General features: G+C 40.1%; 1 protein-coding gene across 1 annotated transcript in view; it reads right to left on the bottom strand.

Annotated features, from left to right (window-relative positions):
• Window positions 1-261: 261 nt before the first annotated feature.
• The window catches only part of LOC129709659 (CUB and sushi domain-containing protein 1-like), a 229,307-nt gene continuing 206,570 nt past the window's right edge, over window positions 262-22,998 (bottom strand). The window contains exon 3 of the mRNA XM_055656151.1: window positions 262-1,099. Coding sequence (XP_055512126.1) covers window positions 979-1,099 — 121 coding nt within the window. The 3' untranslated portion in view covers window positions 262-978. The remainder of the gene's footprint in view (window positions 1,100-22,998) is intronic.

The raw sequence follows: 22,998 nt of genomic DNA, 5'->3' as shown, positions 1-22,998 counted from the left end.
TTCAAATCTCAGTAACTCTTGCTGTATCAGAAAACCAGTGTCATTTTCTTTCAAATAATCCATTTATTCATTCATTACCATTTGTCACACTGAATTAATTTCTAATTAAAGAAGCAGTATCATGTAAACTAATACTTGTTTTTACTTGTGCAAATACATAACATTTTGATTCATTTCACCATACAATATCAAGGCAGACATCAGTACAACTTCCTGCATTGATTACATTCACGTTTTCTTGCTCTTATCATTTTGTTTTACCCCTTATTGTGTAGGCTGAATTTAAAAAGTGAAAATAATATTCATCGACATTGTGGAAAAGACTCGGGAGGATGAATTTTCACTTTTTTTCCCACTCCCAACAATTCTAAGCAATAGATCTTATTGTATTTTCATTACCATGGGTGAGAACGTGATACTAATGTGCATCGCACAGGCACATGAGAGAAATGTGTATGTTCTTGCAACTCGTAACAAGTGTTTACAACTGGTGTCTAATTCTAGATGATCATGCAACTTCTTCCAACCAGCCAATGGCGACTACATTATCTGAGCAAATGCAAATTTCAAAACAATATTTTCATGAGGATATTACCCAAGCCTCCCTGAGGCTAAAACCTTTTTTTTTTTCTGTTAATATATTGGTGTCTAGTGGTGCTCATTTTTTTAGTGTACGTTCTTTTTTTGTCATCAGCATTTAAAAATGAATCTTGTGTAGTATAATTTTCAAAACATAGCATACTCCTATCTTTATATTAGCGATTAATATAAATTAGCAATAATTTTCCTCAAAGCCAACCTATTTTCAAAATTCAACAAATATATCTCCAAGATGCCTTTCCTGAACTTGAGATTGATGAATAGGAGGCCTTCATTTAACATAATGTCTCATCAACAATGTTTTGAGTGAGCATTAGTGTTTTCTTTACAGCAACACAATATACAACAACACAGGAAGGTATTTCCAACAAGAAACAGTTACTTACCCTCATAGACTGCCCTGAAGCCTTGAGCACTCACGGCATAATCGCTGATCAGCCACAATGTGAGTACAGATCCAGAACTCACAATTGGAGAAGGAAGTTGAAATCCTGTTAACCTGTAATAAAAAAAAACACAATGCAATCAGCAATGTTAAACTCATTGAGTGTTAAATTGGAGTGATTAATCATTAAGATAAAACTAAATTATAAAGGCAAAGAGATGGAACAGGAGGTCAAATTGGCCTCATTAGAACTGCACACTCGTCTTAATTCACCTGAATTTTTCCTGGTTGGTGCTCTCCTGGTGTGGGATGTGGATCAAAGGAAACTATTCACTAAATTTCCAACTTGGTGTTTGTGTAGCTCTGCCCTTTGTGACGTTCTTAATGCTATCACCTTTCAAGCCCCGGAAGATACCAACAAGACCAAAGTCATTAATCGGGCTGAGAAATCTGACTGAACAATTATGATACAGTAAACCAAACGTTGAGAGGCATTTGTTTTTTAACAACCATTCTAAACAACTTTAGACGACCAAGATAAAGATCGAGACTGACATATGGAACATGATAGAAGATGAAATATCAAACTTTCTAAACAAAAATCAATAAAACCCATGCAGTTGGATCCGATTTCTCTGAGGAAAGAACTCCCATATATTTAAATTTGTTTTTTTTCTTTCAGTAACAGAATGATTATTAAGCAATAATTCTGACTGTGTATATGATTAACATAATATTTCATTCAACAAGGTAAAACATTTTCAGATTTCTATAGATGATAAAAAAAAATGTAATCCCTCCGCAATTCATTGGTTCTGTTTTGATTTGTTTACAAAAACATCAGTGCATCTCTGATAACCAGTCATGGATTTCTACTGGTAAATATGCATCTTTAGACCAGAACTTTGTTAGCTTTCCTCCCTATGCTGGTTTGCTTCCAAGGGTTAATTATTAAATTCCTTATACATACTAGTCTATTTTTGGAGTGACCTATATTTCTAAGAAATACAGCCTGCAAAATTGTTCTCCCAACAAAATGTAGCTGGGATTTCTCGTCAATGTAAATTGGAAGCACAAGTAGGTTTGCAGCTCACCACCTTAGAGCACAACCCCAATTTGACTGCTTATGTTGCAAAAATTACTTGTTTAATATAAAAATGCATTCACCAGATGTGAACATCACAGGAAATTCCAGCATTTATTGTCTATCATCAAGTGGAGTTGAATTGAGGAGACAATTAAAAGTCAATGACATTGGTGAGTTTGGAATCACATACAGATCAGAGCAGCCAAGGACAGCAGACTTCCTTCTCCGACAAACATCATTCAACCAGATGGAATTTTGCAACAACAGCTTAATGATTATTGTCCCAAGCAAATTCCATTTTTTAATGTAATCACTTGAATTTTAATCTCCCATCTACTGTGCTGAGATCTGAATGAAACATGAAATCAATGATTCAGAGCTCCGGCTAGTAATCCAGAAACTTACTCATCATTGTGTGGTTGATTATTAATTGGACCAGCTCCACCAACATGGTGCAAGGTTGAAATCAGAGCCCACTGTTCACTTGGTGCGTTCAAAAACAACATATTCATAAAGGATGATTAATGTACAAATTACAAATGTACAAATTAACGCAATGGAAAGGAAGGACATTAGTTTGGAGGATGTGGAATCGGTATGGGTAGAGCTGCGAAACAATAAGGGGCAGAAAACGCTGGTGGGTGTTGTGTACAGGCCACCTAACAGTAGTAGTGAAGTTGGGGATGGCATCAAACAGGAAATTAGAAATGCTTGCGACAAAGGCAAAGCAGTTATAATGGGTGACTTCAATCTACATATAGATTGGGTGAATCAAACTGGCAGGGGTGCTGAGGAAGAGGATTTCTTGGAATGTATACGGGATAGTTATCTAAACCAACATGTAGAGGAACCAACGAGAGAGCTGGCTATTTTAGACTGGGTATTGAGTAATGAGGAAGGGTTAGTTAGTAGTCTTGTTGTGCGTGGCCCCTTGGGCAAGAGTGACCATAATATGGTTGAGTTCTTCATTAGGATGGAGAGTGACATTGTTAATTCAGAAACAATGGTTTTGAACTTAAAGAAAGGTAACTTTGAGGGTATGAGACGTGAATTGGCCAAGATTGACTGGCAAGTAATTCTAAAAGGTTGACGGTGGATATGCAATGGAAGGCATTTAAAGACTGCATGGATGAACTACAAAAATTGTTCATCCCAGTTTGGCAAAAGAATAAATCAGGGAAGGTAGTGCATCCATGGATAACAAGGGAAATCAGGGATAGTATCAAAGCAAAGGATGATGCGTACAAACTAGCCAGAAAAAGCAGCATACCGGAGGACTGGGAGATATTCAGAGACCAGCAGAGGAGGACGAAGGGCTTAATTAGAAAAGGAAAAATGGATTATGAAAGAAAACTGGCAGTGAACATAAAATCTGACTGCAAAAGTTTTTATAGATATGTGAAAAGAAAGAGATTAGTTAAAACAAATGTAGGTCCCTTGCAGTCAGAAACAGGTGAGTTGATCATGGGGAACCAGGATATGGCGGACCAATTGAATAACTACTTTGGTTCCGTCTTCACTAAGGAAGACATAAATGATCTGCCGGAAATAGCAGGGGCCCGCGGGTCAAAGGAGGTGGAGGAATTGAGTGAAATCCAGGTTAGTCGGGAAGTGGTGTTGGGTAAATTGAATGGATTAAAGGCCGATAAATCCCCAGGGCCAGATAGGCTGCATCCCAGAGTACTTAAGGAAGTAGCTCCAGAAATAGTGGATGCATTAGTAATAATCTTTCAAAACTCCTTAGATTCTGGAGTAGTTCCAGAGGATTGGCGGGTAGCAAACGTAACCCCACTTTTTAAGAAGGGAGGGAGAGAGAAAACGGGGAATTACAGACCAGTTAGCCTAACATCGGTAGTGGGGAAACTGCTAGAGTCAGTTATTAAAGATGGGATAGCAGCACATTTAGAAAGTGGTGAAATCATTGGACAAAGTCAGCATGGATTTACGAAAGGTAAATCATGTCTGACAAATCTTATAGAATTTTTCGAGGATGTAACTAGTAGCGTGGATAGGGGAGAACCAGTGGATGTGGTGTATCTGGACTTCCAGAAGGCTTTCGACAAGGTCCCACATAAGAGATTAGTATACAAACTTAGGGCACATGGCATTGGGGGTTCAGTATTGATGTGGATAGAGAACTGGCTGGCAAACAGGAAGCAACGAGTAGGAGTAAACGGGTCCTTTTCACAATGGCAGGCAGTGACTAGTGGGGTACCGCAAGGCTCAGTACTGGGACCCCAGCTATTTACAATATATATTAATGATCTGGATGAGGGAATTGAAGGCAATATCTCCAAGTTTGCGGATGACACTAAGCTGGGGGGCAGAGTTAGGTGTGAGGAGGATGCTAGGAGACTGCAAAGTGACTTGGATAGGCTGGGTGAGTGGGCAAATGTTTGGCAGATGCAGTTTAATGTGGATAAATGTGAGGTTATCCATTTTGGTGGCAAAAACGGGAAAGCAGATTATTATCTAAACGGTGGCCGATTGGGAAAGGGGGAGATGCAGCGAGACCTGGGTGTCATGGTACACCAGTCATTGAAGGTAGGCATGCAGGTGCAGCAGGCAGTAAAGAAAGCGAATGGCATGTTGGCTTTCATAGCAAGAGGATTTGAGTATAGGAGCAGGGAGGTTCTACTGCAGTTGTATAGGGTCTTGGTGAGACCACACCTGGAGTATTGCGTGCAGTTTTGGTCTCCAAATCTGAGGAAGGACATTATTGCCATAGAGGGAGTGCAGAGAAGGTTCACCAGACTGATTCCTGGGATGTCAGGACTGTCTTATGAAGAAAGACTGGATAGACTTGGTTTATACTCTCTAGAGTTTAGGAGATTGAGAGGGGATCTTATAGAAACTTACAAAATTCTTAAGGGGTTGGACAGGCTAGATGCAGGAAGATTGTTTCCGATGTTGGGGAAGTCCAGGACAAGGGGTCACAACTTAAGGATAAGGGGGAAATCCTTTAAAACCGAGATGAGGAGAACTTTTTTTCACACAGAGAGTGGTGAATCTCTGGAACTCTCTGCCACAGAGGGTAGTTGAGGCCAGTTCATTGGCTATATTTAAGAGGGAGTTAGATGTGGCCCTTGTGGCCAAGGGGATCAGAGGGTATGGAGAAAAGGCAGGTACGGGATACTGAGTTGGATGATCAGCCATGATCATATTAAATGGCGGTGCAGGCTCGAAGGGCCGAATGGCCTACTCCTGCACCTAATTTCTATGTTTCTATGTTTCTAAATGTTTGCCAAAGTGATGCATAAAGATATAATCAAAGAGCTTGATATGAGAATCAGAGATAGCATAATTCCTGATGGTTGGAGAACAGGACTAAGTGAACGTGCAAAGGACAAGATACAGCACAGAAAAAGTCCTTAGTCCCAGCTTGTCCATGCATACCAAGGTGCCCCATCTACACGAGTCCCACCTGCTTGCATTTGGCCCATAAGCCTCTAAACCTGTCCTATCCATGTACCTGTCCAAATGCCATTTAAATGTTGTTATTGTTTCTGCCTCAACTACATCCCCTGGCAACTCATTCTCTATACCCACCATCCTGTGTGAAAAAAAAAAATCAACTTTATACTCAAATTGTTGAAGACCAATATGCCGAAAGCCTTCTTGACCACCTTATCTACCTGTGATGCCACTGTCGAGGAACGGTGTACCTGCACTCCTAGATCCCTCTGCTCTACACCACTCCCCATGTCCCTGCCATTTACTGTGAAAGCCCTGCTTTAACCTATCTTCCCAACAAGCAGCTCCTCACATTTAACAGCATTAAACTCCGTTAACCATTCCTCTGCCCACTTGCCCAATTGATCAAGCTCCTGCTGTAATCTTTGATAACCATCTTCACTAACTACACTGCCACTCACTTTAGCATCATCTGCAAACTTACTAATCATGCCTTTTACAGTCTCATCCAAATTGTTGACTTAAACCACAAACAGAATTGGCCCCAGCACAGAACCCCGAGGTAGACCCATAGTACTATGTAAAAAAACAGTGCTGACTATCCCTAATCAGCCCCTGTCCTTTTAAATGCATGTATATCCTACCCCTCAGAATACTCTCGTGAAAGAATGACATTTTGGAGAATTGCCTGTAAATTTCCTCCCCTCACTTTAATCCAGTTTCTTCTAGTTCCAGATTCTGCTATCGGGGGGAGCCCTTTGCTCCTCTAGGGTGCATAGGCCATTGACAAATGTCCTCCACCTCACTCAGTTGTTGGCAGTTCTTTCGAGATCTCCTCAGTTGAGCCCACTCTCAGACATTTCTGTCTGGACACCTCTTCTCCAGCTGTTCCTGGGGCAACCTCTTTTCCTTTTTCCTTGGGGGTTCCATTTCAGGGCTTGCCGGATGATGTTTGTGGCAGATTTCCTGAGGGTGTGTCCAATCCAACACCATTTTGCCCTTCGAATTTGTAAAGGTTGCGGAGATGAGGCGAGAGCTGATGGGTTCCCATTCCGTTAGACCCTTTCTAGTGTCCTTTGTCATCATGATGGCCACTCCCTCTGTATGCTTCGTTCCCACCTCTTCCTGTCCGGAGTAGATAATGGACTGCCCGCTGACCAATTTGATCTCCCCTGACTGCGTACATCTTGTTTCAGCCAAGCCCAGGACTGAGAGATTGTAGCACACCATTTCATTGGCAATTGTGGCAGCCTTGCCAGTCTGGAACATGGTTCGGATGTTCCATGTCCCCACAAGGATGGATTTCTTTGGCGTCAGAAGGTGTGTCAGCTTCCCAGCGCCCTTGAGGGTTTGGCTGGGGAGCGTCATGTTCCCCATCGCTGGGGCACCTTCTTCAACCCAGTGTGTAATTTGGTTTCCATTCGTCAATATTTCTGTAACTCACACTTTTTTCCAAGGTGGGGTAGTTAACCCCACGCCCAACCCCCAACCTGGAGGACCAGAGACTGCTTCGTCTGCCTCCTCACCCGGGACCTGTCCGGTTTGGTTGAACCTGCCAGGGATATGAAATCCCATTCGACATAACTCTCAGGATCACTGGAGTACACAAACCTCTCCTCCACATCAAGGTTGCAGTCCAGGAAAGGGCAGAAGTTATTGTAGTACGATAATTTAACAATCACTGGTTACTCTCAGTGTAATGGCATTCGGGAAGATGAAGCATTATTTCAATAGATGTATCTAAATCTTTGAACAGTCATAATTACTGTTGAGCAACATAACAAGGGAGAAAGTGAATTGTGAAGTCCCACTTATTTTTAAAATTGTAAATATTCCAGAGATCACAATGAACAACTTTAAATTAAAAGTCATAATTTCCAGAACTTGATTTTAACTTTCTACCTAAATTGCATTGGTATGGCCAACTCTATGCACTTTTTTAATGCGTTCTCCCTTCCCCATGTAACTCCACAGAGTCCAGAACCATTTTTTTTATCATTGGCCTCCAAAATCAGTTCACCGGTTAGTTGGCTATTATTTGTTTTTTCTAAACCAATTTTGAAAATGTTTTTGCTAAGTTCTTACAAATCATTTGCTTGCACCTTAATTAAAGCTTGATTGTATCTGCAACTGGAATTGCTTCATACATTTGGGTAATATTGAAATTATTTCCAAGGAATCCAGGCTTTGTTGCACTATAATTCAGCTTTTCAAAACAAATGTGATTTTAATGTACTTTTGGCAATGTATTCTTGGTGAAGAAGTTGTAATATTAGCCCAATGTAGCACCTAAGAAGTTGTGATACCCAATATTCCCCATATCTTTGGTGAATGCATATTTGTAAATAGAAAAGCCAAAACTAAATGTTATGTGTCTGGAACTGCTACTTGGTTTAGTTTAGAGATAGTTCTACCTAGTTTAGTTCATACCTACAGGGTCTACAGCCCTCTGAGTTCAAGCTGATTATCTGCTTACATTAGTATACGACACTAGTTCTGTGTTATCCCACTTTCAAATCCACTCCCTACACACAAGGGGCAATTTACAGAGGACAATTAACCTACAAACTTGAACGCCTATCGCATGTGCAAGGAAACTGGTGCAACCAGAGAAAACCCATGCAGTAACAGGGAGAAGATGCAGCTCTATCAGTTGTGCCACTTTACTTGTAGCGGTTTTAGATTCTACAAAGTCGTGCAAAGTACAGGTAGCATCTGTGCGTGCAGGGAATGGATAGGCAACGTTTTGGGCCAGAGCCCTTCTTCAGACTGAAGTGTACTGGCCCGAAAGATTGCCTATCCATATCGTCGACTTTGTGTTTCACTCCACTTTTTGCGCATCGCATTCCACTTAAGCATGGTTCTTGAAAGAAACATGGAACTTTCATTCTTTTAGTATTGCCCTAGGAAAGCAGCAACTACTTCTAAAATTAATTAAGAAAAAGCAATAAGGCCTTTGAGAGCGTAAAATTTAGATTCATAGGATACTGTCCAATTATACGAAGAGAGACTTGAATTTTGAAGCTTTGAAATTAATCTTTTTCCGTTTCAACAGACTAGGCCTTAATCAAGCCATCCACAGTGTACAGATCCAGAATAAAGGGAATCCTTTGTCACCATCCAGAATGTTCAGAATTCCAGAAAGTTTACCAGAATGCTGCCTGGATTAGAGGCTTTCACCTACTGGGAGAGGTTGTATACACTTGGATTGTTTCCTCTGTAATGTCAGAGGTTCAGTGGAGACTTGCCAGAAGTGTATAAAATTATCCGAGGATTAGATAGGGTAGATAATCAGAACCTTTTGTCCAACACAAGAGGGTGTTAATCCTGGCTAAATTGGAGCAGCTAGGACTTCAAAATCGGGTAAAGCTTCAGGGTTGCTGGGGGATTTGGTCAATTTGCAGAGCTGGGTCAAGCTGCAAAGAGGTTCCAGAGTATCTGGAGCTTAGATACAATTTGCAAGCAAAGAATGGGAATATCTGCAAACCCTGGAAATTATTGCAAAATGCATAGAATGGATTGGATGGTTGCAAACCAGAAATACACCTTGTAAATAATGTTGCAGTTTGACTTTGCCAAGTGTTGATTGGATATGTTGAGCCTTGTCTGGGTTTTCTGTAAATCAGGGTAAATGTTTCTTAGTTGGCTTCCTTTCGAAGTAGTTTTGAATACAATGTATTGAACTGTTGTAACAATGGGTTAGGGGAATGCCGTTTATGTATGGGGTTAATCGATATGTGTAATTGGGTTATTAAGAGACCACCCCCATGTGGTTCGGCCCCTCGAGGTCCCGGGACATATAAAAGTCCGTGATCATGAGGCTCAGGGTCAATCTTCTGGGAGAGCGCTTTGGACTGCGTGAATTTCAGGAGTGTCTCTGTTTGGGCGAGGCCTAGAGGGCTTGAACAGGCATACACGAGGATTGAACCCGCGGAGGGATAGGTACAGTGTGTGATCTGTGACGCGCTTTTGGTAAGATAAAATTTAGTTGTTTCAAGTGCTTGATTCAGTGTTTTTACTGAAACTAGACTGGGGGGGGGGGGGGGGAAAGCTTAGAAACGAGCAATTATCAAGGGTATAGCTATGTGGAGGAAAGTTTAATGGAAATGTGCAAGTTTTTTATTACACAGTGGCGATGCCAGGGGTGGTGGTGGAGGAAGCTATGATAGCAGCATTTAAAAAGCTTTTAAAAGGCTTTTTGGTAGGCACGTGGAAGTGCAGGGAATAGACGGATATGAATCATGTATAGGCAGATTTGATCAGTTTAACGGCAGCATATTTGACACAAACATTGTAGGTCGAAGGGCCTATTCCTATGCTGTACATTCTTTTCTTGTTTTGAGGGTTGTTAAGTTAATTGACAACTGTAAATCACATCTTGGAGAAAAGGAGGGCATGTCAGAGACATCGGGTTAAGGGAAATAAATGGGGCTGCTCAGAGAACAGGTATTGACTCAATGAACCGAATAGTTCCGTATTGCAACCAAATCCAAAAACAATATGAAACAATCAAATCAGTGAAAAACTACAGATGATCAGTACCACAGATTTCCGTTAAGATCCTACAATGACGCAGAAATCCAATCCCAATCCAATCACAAACGAACCCACAGAAGGTACAGAAATAACCTTACCATCGCCCGCCGGGGGCTTGGACATCGGGAGAATAATGGAGAGCAGGGGGAGAGACAAGACTTTGTCTTCCATCACAGTGAGGAGGAGATTCACTGTGATGGATGTTTGTGTAAATTGTGTTGGTGTGTGCCTTGGTTCTTTTCTTGTTGTATGGCTGCAGAAACCAAATTTTGTTTGAACTTCATTTGAGGTTCAAATTACAATAAACGGTATTGTAATTGTAATTGTTTACACGAGAAAAGTTCGAAAAAAATGTCAAAACTGAAAAGTGAGCAGGTGCTTAAGGAAGCAAAGGTGGTGCAAAGCAAAGACTGGTGTCATGAATGATATTGATACCTTGAATAATATTGAGGCACAAGATGAGGATGGGAATAAAGATTTATTATTGAGAAACTCCAGAAATAGGGGCATAAAAAAAGTTGATGGTGAAGACAGATTTTCTCAACTTTTTACAATTTATTTAAATGACTTGGATAAAGGCACAGAAGGCAGGGTTGCCAAATGTGTTTATGATCCAAAAGAAAGGACAGAAAGTAATTTGTGAAGAGGAGACAAGGGGACTACAGAAGGATTCTAGGTTATGTGAGTGGGCAAGAAAAGTAAAAAGTAAAAGCATATTGTCTATGTGATGAGAACATGCAGAAATTGGACAGATTTGGGTGGAGGAGTTGCCAAGGAAATGAACACTAAAATATAGAAGTGCTTGAGTTGCGTAGGGCATTGACAAATACATATCTGGAGTACTGGGGAAATAATTTGTGTCCCTAAGAAAGGATATGAAGCAGTTCAGAGAAATTCACTAATACCAGCGATAGACAGATATTCTGATGCTAAAAGACTGGACAAGCCAGGCTTCAATAGCATCGGGTTTAGAAGACTGAAAAAGTACTTGATTGCGATGCAAGATCCTGAGGGATTCTGACAGAATGGATGTGAGGAGGATATTTCCACTTGGGAGAATATAAAAATAAATACAGGCCACCCATTTAAGACAGAAACAACAGTTTCTAGAAAGAAGGTTGTGTCTTTTAAGCTCTCTTGAAGGATGGTCAAGCCAAACTCATTGAATGTTTAAAGCAGCAGCTGAAAGATTTCTGAGATACGAGGATGAAAGATTATTGTGGGAAGAATGTGAATACAATCAGATTAGCCATAATTTTATTAAACGGGGTGCCAGGTGTGTAGGGCTGAATGGCCTACCCTACTCTTAGTAAGTATAATTACATGGAGGCATTATATGGAATGTAATGGCTTTGCTTTTATATATCCTCTGCAATTGCTCAGAATGATATTTCACAATGCGATTCACATCCATACATTTACAGCTGACGTAACAACTTACTTGTTCTGCATTCTTAACAGCAAATAAAAACCATGGCAGGCAAAGCGAGCACGTACTTCAAAATATGGAGGAATATTGAAAGCTTCAATATTGAAATGTTTTGTCACGGTCTATTAATGTAACATCATGTAGCAGTGTAGCAACAGGCACAGAATCGCATCAATATTTCCTATGTCTAAGCACCTGACCTCTATCAGATTAGATGTGTGTACAGCAACACATGCAATTTGCCTTATTTCTTTCTGCATTTGATCGGTTTGAACATTAGCTCTCAAAGTCAGGTATTGATTGTCTACAGTAAAAAGTAGACTTAGGAAGAAAGAAGCAAAAAACAACAAGAAAACTGGACCAAATTTTCTCTTTAATTTTTGAGGCATGGTGGCACAGTGGCGCAGCAGTAGAATTGCTATCTTACCACGCAGAGACCAGGGTTTGATCTTGACTTTGGGTGCCATCTATTCGAAGTTTGTACGTTCTTTCTGTTACAGCGGGGGTTTTCCCCGGCTGTTCCAGCTTCCTCCCACACTCCAAAGACACAGGTTTGTAGGATAATTTGGCTTTGGTAAAAATGTAAATTGTCGCTAGTGTGTAGGATGGTGCTAGTGTACGGGGATCGCTGGTCGGTGCGGACTCAGTGGACTGAAGGGCCTGTTTCTGCAATGTATCACCAAAATAAACTGAGGTACATTTCCCAAATAATGAACATTTTAAAAAATGGCTTGTATCACAAATACTTTACACAATGCACTCGAAGTGGCATTGCAAAACCTCAAAGCCCCTGTCCCACTTAGATGTTTTTTTTGGCGATTACAGGCAACTAGGGCGTTGCCACATGGTCGCGGGGTGACACCGGTAAGGTCGTGAATAGTATCTTCAAGTCGTCTAAAGAGTCATAACGCTTTTCTGATCGCCGCTGGATTTTGAAATGTTCAAAACTTCTCGGTGACTGTGGGCTTGACGTAGCTTTTCTTCACCTGGCGTAGGTGCTGTTGTAGGTTGTCACCAGGATGACGCAGGTTGTTGCCAGATGACGTTGGTTGTCGCCGGGTGCTGACTTCGGTGAATTCCATTGGCGACTACCTACGTCATCCTGCGACAGGTACTGGCGTTTGAATTGTCTTCAGTTGTCGCCAACAGGGTTTGTTGCTTATCGTAGCTTGTCGTGGGTTGACTTTGGTTGTCGTCTGTGTGGTTGTAGGTTATCATAGGTGAGGTCGGAGGTGGACGTCCTAATGGGTCGTCGGTTGTCAGTAGCTTGACGTCGACTAGGTGGTAGGTTGTCGTAGCTTGTCGAAGACATTATCGTGGGGGGGCTCAATCGGCGCTTTTTCGGTGACCTGCTACTACCATGACGGTCGCCAAAAAAATCCCCTATGTGGGATAGGCCCTTTATACTGCTGATAAACTAGCTTTATTAAAACAGAATTCAAATGCATCGGCAGTGTTAATTCTAGTGCCGTGAGCCTTTATGCAAACAAAATGTATATCCTATATTTGTTAATAAAATAAAAAATGATTGAAAAGATGTTGTTTCATAATTGCAAAAATGAGTATGTAATCACCAAGCCACTGATGTAAAGCAGGTCCAATTATTAACCACAGGAAATGCATCAGTTCCAAAACAAATAAACAAAAATGAACATAGCCAAAGAATAATATTCTTCATTTCAATTCTGAACAATAAACTATGTGATTTGCATAAATTGCTAATTTTTAGCCCTCGAGTGTATTGCTGCCTCAATGTTATTGTTTATGTAATGGATCAGATGATCTTGTTTCAGCTTTTCCACTGTCACTTTATGCTGACAAAATTATGTTTATTTTTTGAAATATTGAAACCATAGATTAACTTGGGTTTTATTAGCGAGGGAAAAAACTTAATCGCATTTAATAATCACCAGCCACTGATGAAAAATTATTTTCTTGTTGTTGATTCATGATATTTTAGTTTTATGACAGGCAAACATTTCCCTCGCATCACAATCTACATATTTGATCACTGATGCCTGAAATGGGTGTCACCTTTGAAACATATACTTGTATTAAATCTTGCACATGAATAAGCTCAATAAATGATCTCCAACAGGAATAAAAGCATTAGGTTTACCGGAGACACATCTACAAAAATAATTTTAAATCAACATGACCCCCATTAAATTCAAACAGCAATTAGACAACGGGGGAAGACAGATTTCTTTAAAAATGTATATTTCTGTTGATTGCTCAGTGACAGGTGTATGGTGGAAATTAAGAATTTCAGTGTGTTAAGAACTTCAGTTTGTCCCTCACCCATTCTGAATTGGACCTTTCTGTCCTGGGCCTCCTCCATGGCCAGAGTGAGTCCCACTGTAAATTGGAGGAGCAGCACCTCATATTTTGCTTGGGCAGTTTACACCCCAGTGGTATGAACATTGACTTCACCAATTTCAGGTAATCCTTGCTTTCTCCCTCCTTCCCCTCCCCTTCTCAGCTCTCCTACAGCCCACCATCTCTGCCTCTTCCTTTCTTCTTCCCGCCGCCCCACCCCACATCAGTCTGAAGAAGGGTCTCGACCCGAAATGTCACCTATTTCTTCGCTCCATAGATGCTGCCTCACCCGCTGAGTTTCTACAGCATTTTTGTCTACTTTCAGTGTGTAAGGGGCCTGTCCCACTTAGGCAACTTTTTAGGCGACTGCAGGAGACTTTGCCGTCGCCACATGGTCGCCACATGCTCGCGGTGGTTGCCGGGGAGTCGCCTTGATGGTAGTGAGGAGTTCCCACATTTTGGGAACTAGTCGCGGCCTTATTATGGTCACCGAGAATTTTTCAACATGTTGAAAAATTAGCAGCAACTGGAATGAAGCCGCCATAGAGTGTAGCGAGAATTCTCGAGCCGTGGGTGGGTTCTCTTGGAGGTACTTGTAGGTTGGAGCCAGTGCTGACCAGTGAATTTCATTGGCTCATTGGGGACAAAAAAGGTAAGCAGTAGTTTTCAGAACCCAGGGAAACCGACCGGTAATGTTAATATCCACCGAACTTCAGAGCCGTGTATCTCTGGCTTCGTAAACGTTGTCTCCACTCCGTCTCCCCCCTCTTTTAAAGGACTTACCATACACTGTGTTTTAGCAGTCTTAATTACAGCGCCAACCTTCCTGTTCATCGCTGTGTGTGTGTGTGTGTGTGTGTGTGTGTGTGTGTGTGTGTGTGTGTGTGTGTGTGTGTGTGTGTGTGTGTGTGTGTGTGTCCGCTGAAAAAAATCTAATGAACCTAGTGTGTGTGTGTGTGTGATAGTGAGCACTATGTTAAGACCATTCTGACAACAGGCGCTGTTCCAGAATGAGAGTTAACCCGGTTTTTCAGGCAACTTGGCAGTCCGCTGAAAAATCGTCTAAGTGGGACAGACCCATTACAAAAACAGTTTGCCATTCCTAGCATATGGCTTTGATCAGCTATTTATTGATAGTGAGCACTATACATTAAGACACTTTGGGATACAAGTAGCTTCGCCAATCTTAATAAAGAACAGACATTATTGGGACAATAAACCCCACAGATCAAGCAACAACTGTGGGCAGGGAATTAGAGTTAACATTTTGGTTTTTCAACTGAAAGATTACTCTGTTCTCCATCTCAGGGTCATTTGCATGACTGGAAGTTGGTGCAGAAACATGTTGGTGGACGTCTCCGATTCCTCCGATTCCGGTTCAGTGTTACTGAGGAAAAGTCATCAAGCTAAAATGTTCTACAAAAAAATTCAAGAAGATTAGTCCTCTCCTCAAATATTCCAAAACTTTTTCTGCTGCGCAGTACGCCAATCCTCGGGGACTTCCCGTTTCTAATGACATTTGAAATATTTCTTTCCCGGCTATTTTCCTATTCCCTCAATGTTAGGGAATTCTTTGATTTTTCAAAAGTGTTCTCTCTCCATATATAAGCTACTCTACTAGGTCTTGTAACTAACATGTAACTGGATTGAACATCTTTTTATTTCTCTTAGCCAAGCACTTTCTGTCACTCCCTTTTTGATGTGTAAAGGGCTCTTTCATTCTGTTGCATGAACATAAATGCAAATTCCCCTTAAATGTCTTCCATTTCTCTTCTACATACATATATAATCGTTCCTCATTTTTGCTGTCATAGCCCCATGCAAATTGATTGGAGCTGTGCAGGATGCACCTACCATTGATTTGTCTTCTTGGAATTTTATGTGAGAAATATTTATTGTTACAGAAACCCAGTAAAATCCCCTTTTCCCTCTGGTGCGTTAAAGATTGTGTTAGTTCATTATCCTATTCTTGTTCCCAATTAGAAATTAATGATGCTGCTGTGATAATCGCCTTGAAATGTTGATTTATTTTCTCTCTCCTCAAACATTCCAATATTTTCTGCTTTTATTTCAGATCCAGTTTCAATGGAGCTTCTCTGCATTCACATCATGACCAATATCCATGGTTTCTCTCAATTCCATGAGCATACTTCCCCCTTTTTTTAAACTTCTCCATCTGTGTTACATTTGTTTGAACATCTTCTATGTCACAACTTTTCTTAGAGTTTTGCCTATTTCCTCGACTGAGTCCACTCCAATATGGATACAAGGTTCGTATGTTCTACTCCCTATATATCTGTTGCCATGCATTACCATGAACATGATTCCATCAAACAAATTTCCTTTTCTCGTCAAGATTTATGAAGGACTGTTTGCACCTTCACACCTGGTTGATTCTTCCTTCTACAAAGATCTTTTCCTTCACATGGCATCCTGCTGAGCAACTGTAGCAGATGCTAAATTTGCCTTTTCAACACATCCCCTTTTTGACTCTTCCAAATTACCAGAGTTCAAAAGATTCTTTCCAAGTGAAAATTTGCTCTGATTATTCTATTCCAATTAGAATTGTAACTCCAAGCTTACTGAAACCATGTTGCTTTAATCCATTGTTCAATTTGGAATCCGACTTATCCATTCTCAGTCTCCTATATTTGGAGAAGATACTGTCGTTTTTCAATCCTTTACTACTCAAACTGTCACTCTTTTCAATGTCCATCAGCCCTGCGCTGCAAGAGACAGCTGTGGTACAAATTCGAATTCACTGGCTGACAGTGTCGTAAATAAATATCCTGCTTCAAATAATGTTTCTCTTCTGTCATTGCTATTTACAGTCTTTGGACCCATGTTTTAATTCTTCACTTTTCCCAGCTCTTTAAACTTTGTACAATGGCCCTTTTGATATTTAGTACCAGCCTTTCTTGCTATATCAGACATTTTGATCTTTCCTTCCCTTGCCCCTTTCACTACACATCAAAATATAATTGTTTATCTTTTTTTCAAAGTCTGATGGAAGGACATTGATCCATGGCCCACTCCAAAGATGATGCTGGATCTGCTTAATATTTCCATTATTTTCCATTTTACTTCTGATTTCTGGCATCAACTCTATTTTGCGAAATAGAAATCCTGGAAAGATCAATGGTGATTTTTTTGTGATAACTTTTTTTTTTTAACTGAATCAATGTTGAGAGGTTGCTCTCTCTTTCTGGAGAGTTAGTGAACATAGTTTCAGAATAAGGAGATCAGGGATTTAACCCCAAAAATAAATTCCTCCAGTGAAAGAATTGAGCACATTTAGAATTCACTTTTACAGAGAATACCTGATGGGTACGCAGTTTCTGACTGAATTCAAGAAATAAACCAGTAGTAAGCAGTTGCAAAAAATGATCACGTAACAGGTACTCAACATGAGGTAGTCAACATGAGAACATTGAGACGCTGTCAAAGAAAGCCAGGGTTAAGCATTTCCACAATGAAGTGAGGCTGGAGGTTGGGAAGAAGCAAGTAAAGTTAGGTATACACCTACACAAAGAGAATAGGTGCAAACATACAAAAAGGAAACAAACACAATGAAATATATGGTTGACTTTATCTTTTTTTCCCCCAAAGTAATATTACTGTGTTATTTGTGCTGTGCTACTTTTTGTATTCAGGTTTAGGCATCAAACTTCAGGAAGAATGTGGATCTTAGACCATGAACAAGGTGCCTACCATTTAGCCCCTGAACTTGTTTGTCATTTACTTTGATCATGACTGACATTTGACCTATCAATACAAGTCCCTTCCCTTTAACTCTCTATAACACGGGTTAACAGATCTATCAATCCAGGCCTAATAATGAACAACTGGCCAACCATCAATTGTCATTTATAGAAAAGAGTTCCACATTTCTTTAACCCTCATCCTCCGTTACCTCATCTCATAATTTCTACTAAATACAACCCCTAGTTTGTGTAATCATGCCTGATAATTTAAGCCATAAAGTCTCATTTGGTATATTTAGCTTGCAAAATCTAAAATGCCCTTCCCGAGGTGTGGCTCTTAAATTTAATATATTTTCAGTGCATTTTGCTGCTATACCATGACTTATGCCTCCAAGCTGCAGATAAAAAGCTAGCATTCAATCAGCCTTTTTGATAATAATATGCACCAATCCACAAGATTTTAACTATCTACATATTATCACCTCACTTCAGATTCCCATGCTTTTAACTAATTCTACCTATTCTGCACATTTCATGCCCAAATTAGTGAACCTCACATCTGTCTGTAATGAGAAGCATTTAATAGTTTTACAGATTTTTCATATCTGTTATAATGTATTCTCTCCATCTCTTCTGTCTATAAGTGCTTATGACACCACTTCATTTGGTGTCATCAACTAACTTAGATCTGCTTTTCCACCTCATCATTTAAACCCATGGTTCGCAACCTTCAGTGGAGAGATTCCTGTCTTGGGCATTCAATATAACATATTTTTTTTTTTTAAGTTATTTTTACTTTTTGTCAACTTTCTAATTTACCATTATATTATTGCAACTCAAAGCCCCCTCTTAATCTCTAGTGTTCCTTGCACAGTCTGAGGGAGTCACCCATCCCAGGTTGTAAACCATTTATTCATCAACAAATGAGCTTAGAAACTGGATTACAATAAATATTTTTCTTTTATGTATAAAAATGCAGAGGTGGTTTTGCACCCGTTTTAAAGAGTTTGTTCCCATGAGACATTGAAGACACCCCCCAATCAGAAAACTAACTTCTTGTTCATTACTTTCCCAAATTAAATTGGGGCACAAGATTGTGACTCGTACTTAAACATAAACCCACACCTCAACAAGGAGCAGGTCACACTCAAAGTGATGATCTATATGTGATTTGAGATGTGCCTCCAGGATAAGATGTTGAAAATAATCCACAGTACTTCTGTATGCGTTGCAGACAGTTCTCTCGACTGAGAATGGATGTTATAAACTGATAACAGCAGTTCATAGATCTCTCCATATATGAACAAGATGGAGCCTCTGATCACTGGGTCTTGGGATCACTCCTGACCACAGGAAGCAGTCAGACCATGCTCAGATTCCAGTCCAAGGACAGCCAGGATACTCCTTCAAAGACTGCAGCCCATTTCTTTATTTATCCCCACTCTTCAAATTCAAGAACCACTTCTTCAGATTTAGAAAAGTATATATTTGAGAAAGGGAAACGAGGAATTATGAATCCATTTGTTTAATAACCTGTTGTTGACAAATTCCCCATCGTATCGAATGTGAAAAAATACCTTTAAAAATTTAGTTCATCTGGAAAATACAGCCTGCGGCCATCATGAAGAGATGTAATAGGGCTGACTCATTTCCCCTTGGTCCGTGCATGTATGCTTTTGCTGGTACAAGCCTAGCAAGAAGCAATGTGTGCAAAATGTGCAGGTGGGTTTTTAAAAGCAGCAACCATATTAGTGGTAACACCAGGAACCAAAGCTGCGGGAAGCTGTGTAGAACAGAAAGAGCTGAAGTTTTTCTGCAGATCAAGTAGCATCTAACTGGAGGACATGGACAGGGTGTCGATACTGTTCTTCGTGTCTTCTTAAAGCATTGATCCTCCAAACTCTTTTTAGACTTTAGAGTTACAGCAAGGATGCAGGATCGTCCGCCCATTTAGTTCGCGTTGGCCATCGATCACCCCGTATACTAACACTACACTGCACACGAGGGATGAGTTACAATTTTGCCAAAGCCAATTAACCTACAATCTGTCTTTGTAGTGTGGGAGTAAACCAGAGAAAACCCACGCAGTCACGGGGAGAATGTACAAACCCCGGGTCTCTGGTGCTGTAAGGCAGTAGCTCTAACAATATACCGCTCTTTTTTTACAGTTAGATTTTGATTTGACTATGCTCTGCCCAGTGGCCATTTATTGCCGGAAGGATGAAGGTAATCCAGTTTCTGGGCAATGGTGAACAGGTCATGAAGAACCAAACACATTCTACCCCTTAGAGGAACTGCCATGATCCTTACTCTGTCAACTGCTGCTCCGCCAACTCTCAGCCCTAATCCATGAGCATAAACTAGCGGATTCTCATTTAAGATTTGAATCAAGAGAACATTAGAAGAGGATAATAAGAGAATAATTAACTTCCAGCAAACCACAATATGGTAAAAATTTGTTTTTGGAGTTTTGTCTTTCTTTAACATCTCAATATACTTTATTAGTGTTAGATTACTTAGATTAGTTTAGCTTTCTCTGATCTCAGTTTAGCTTTCTGTTTTGGGTGAGGCTTAGTTAAAGGTGGGGTTGCTATCTTTCTCTACTCGTAAGGCTACGCTAAAGTAATTATTCTACTCGATTACTTCCTAACACTTACAAGACCACCAGTTAACATTGTTAAAATAGCTCCCAACATCCCACAATCCCACTTTCTATTTAATATATGGTTTTGATTTTGATTTCCAAGACACAAACTGATAACTTTGATTTAAAAAAGTTATGCTCTTTTTCTGTTAAGTTTTACTGCAAATCTGTTTTTCTTTTAAAACGTGTACACACACACACACATGCATTGTGTGTCAGGAATCATTACTATCTTTTACATTCTCTGTTAACTATGCCATGAAAAATGGAGAGCAGGGGAGGGAAAAGACTTTGCCTTCCATCACAGTGAGGAGGAGGTTCACTATGATGGATGTTTGTGTGAATTAAATTGGTTGTATGTCTAGTAGGAATCATTTATTGTTTGTATGGCTGTAGAAACAGAGTTACGTTTGAGCCTCACTGAGGTTCAAATGACAATAAATATTGTATTGTATTGTATGACAAATGTCATCCGGATTGGGTGCAGATAAATGTGTCACTTTTCAAATTTTCAAACCAAGTGCAAATTGTAAACACTGTTGACAAGATGGTCAGATTCTCAGCAGCAATGTCAAATCAGAAGACGTGAAGAATAATTGGGTTATTAATTTTTCAGAATGTGGGTATATTGTCACGGCCAGTGTGTATTGTCTAACCTTGAATGCTCCTTGAGAAGGTGGGCTGCTGCAGTTATTTTAGATAATGTCTCTGCAGTGCTATTGTGCAGGGAGTTCCAGGACATCTCCAAAAATGAATTAAAGGGTTTATATTTCTAAGTGAGGAGGATGGGCAACTTAGAGGTGAACCTGCAGAAGGTGATGTTTCCATGCAGCTGCTGCCATTGACTTTCCTGGTTTGGGATATGCTCTCGGGGGGGGGCCTAGGCGGATAATTGCAGTGCATTTTGGTGATGACACACAATGAAGTCACAGTGCATGAATGGTGTGGTGAAAGGAATGAAAGTTTGTGCAGGATGTCAATTATGCCTTCCCTTGTTCTGAATACTGACAAGTGCATTGGGAGTTGTGGATACGCTGCTCTCATCCAGGCAAGTGGACAGCATCCCAGCACATATCTGACAATGTGTTTGCCGGATGGTGAATAGTCATTGAAAGTCAAAAGATATTTGCAACACCAAATTCAACTCCTGCCTTCATGTAGAATTACAAATGTTGGTATACAAAATTAATACATTTGATACCATTTTGCAGAAAATATATTCCTATTTAAATGCAGATCTCTTATGTACAATCCCGAGTTATCCAGTGTTGCTGAAAATGTCATGTCACTCTGAGTCAATTAGTACTCTATAACCACCCAGCTTCCAACATTCCAAGGAAGAAAGTCCACGCATGCCCAACCTTTCCCTAGAGCTCAGGCCCTCGAGTCGCAGAAACATCCTCTTAAATTTTCTCTAACCTCTTTCCAGCTTAATGACATCCCTTCCATGGCAGGGTGACCAAATCTGAACACATATCCAAATACTTGACCGACGTCTTGTACAACTGAACCTAACACCCCAAATTCTACGCACAATACCTTGATTGATGAAGGTCATCATACCATAAGTCTCCCTTAGAACCCAACCTACCTACCCATCAAATAGACGTTCCTGCTGTTGGGATAAATTAATTGCAAACAAGTTGAAAACTTTTTATACGTGCATCTCAGAAGCATAATTAATGAGATAAATAATGCGAACATTTACAAGAATGAACTGTAACATTTGAATTTTTTTAGTCTGTGCAGGATCACAAATTTAGGAAAAATCTGATGGGCATATACTTTAATAAGTGGAATGTCCCGGAGGCCTAGAGGGAAACATTATCTATCAACATGAATGATGCTGTCAGAAATGATGTGACATTGTCAGTGGAGAAATGTTCACAAAGTTGAAATTGATTGATTTGTCCATAGAGTATATTAAATGGCAGCTTTGTCTGGAAATAGCGCATTATTTCATTTGACAGTCGTTGATAGAAATGCTAATAGTGCAAAAACATATAAATCGTGTGAAAATCTATGCAAAATGTTATTGGCAAGCTGCCTTTTAAGTTAATGTAAGATGAACACATCGCATTCATTGGAAAATGTGGCAACTCCTTTAAAAATGAAAATATCTATATTTTCCATTTTTACTATCTTTCAGAGCTATAATTTTGCCGCACACGTTGATTTAATTACCGTAAGTAAATGTTATTTGCAGAAAACTCAGCATTTTCTTGTGATGAGAAAGTAATTACTCAGGAAATTAAATCAGTCAAAATAAAACTTCATCCTGATGTCATTCTAAAGGTACTTTGGCACCTATTACCAAAGTTCTTGGAATATGGAGACAAGGTTACACACATTGCATATTTTTAAACAAAATGTTTGACTCAGATTTATTTGAATATTTTTGTTATAGCTGGATCTCAAAAACTAAGCTGTCATCATTTTAACACACAATTAAAATTTCAAAGCATGCTTCAACTTTAATGCCCTGCCACCATAATACTTTACAATCTGATGTAACACGAGTTAACAGTTGCATGTCTTGGTTAAATTTCACACTGTTCTCCTACACCAAACGCAAAGAAAATGGTTCCTGACAGAAGCTGCATTAGAAGCTCCTAGCCGTTATGTCTTTGCTATGCTGATGACTGGCAAGGGCATCAGGAAGGGCATCAGGCTGCATAAGGTGGCACAGCTGTTCAACGAGTAGAGTTGCTTTCTATCCTTTCCAGCAATCCAGGTTCAATGATGACCTCCATTGATACCTGTGTTTAGAGTCGTCCTGACCATGGGCGGAAATCTTGGTGGGACCGGGGGGACACATGGGGGACACGAGGTGGGGGGCAATCCCTGTCCATGTTTTGTAATTCGGACTTTATCAGACGC

Source organism: Leucoraja erinacea, chromosome 26 (genome assembly GCF_028641065.1).
Source record: "Leucoraja erinacea ecotype New England chromosome 26, Leri_hhj_1, whole genome shotgun sequence".
In the NCBI taxonomy this organism is placed as follows: domain Eukaryota; kingdom Metazoa; phylum Chordata; class Chondrichthyes; order Rajiformes; family Rajidae; genus Leucoraja; species Leucoraja erinaceus.
The sequence above is the reverse complement of the archived record's forward strand: the minus strand, read 5'-3'. Positions and strand labels throughout refer to the sequence as shown.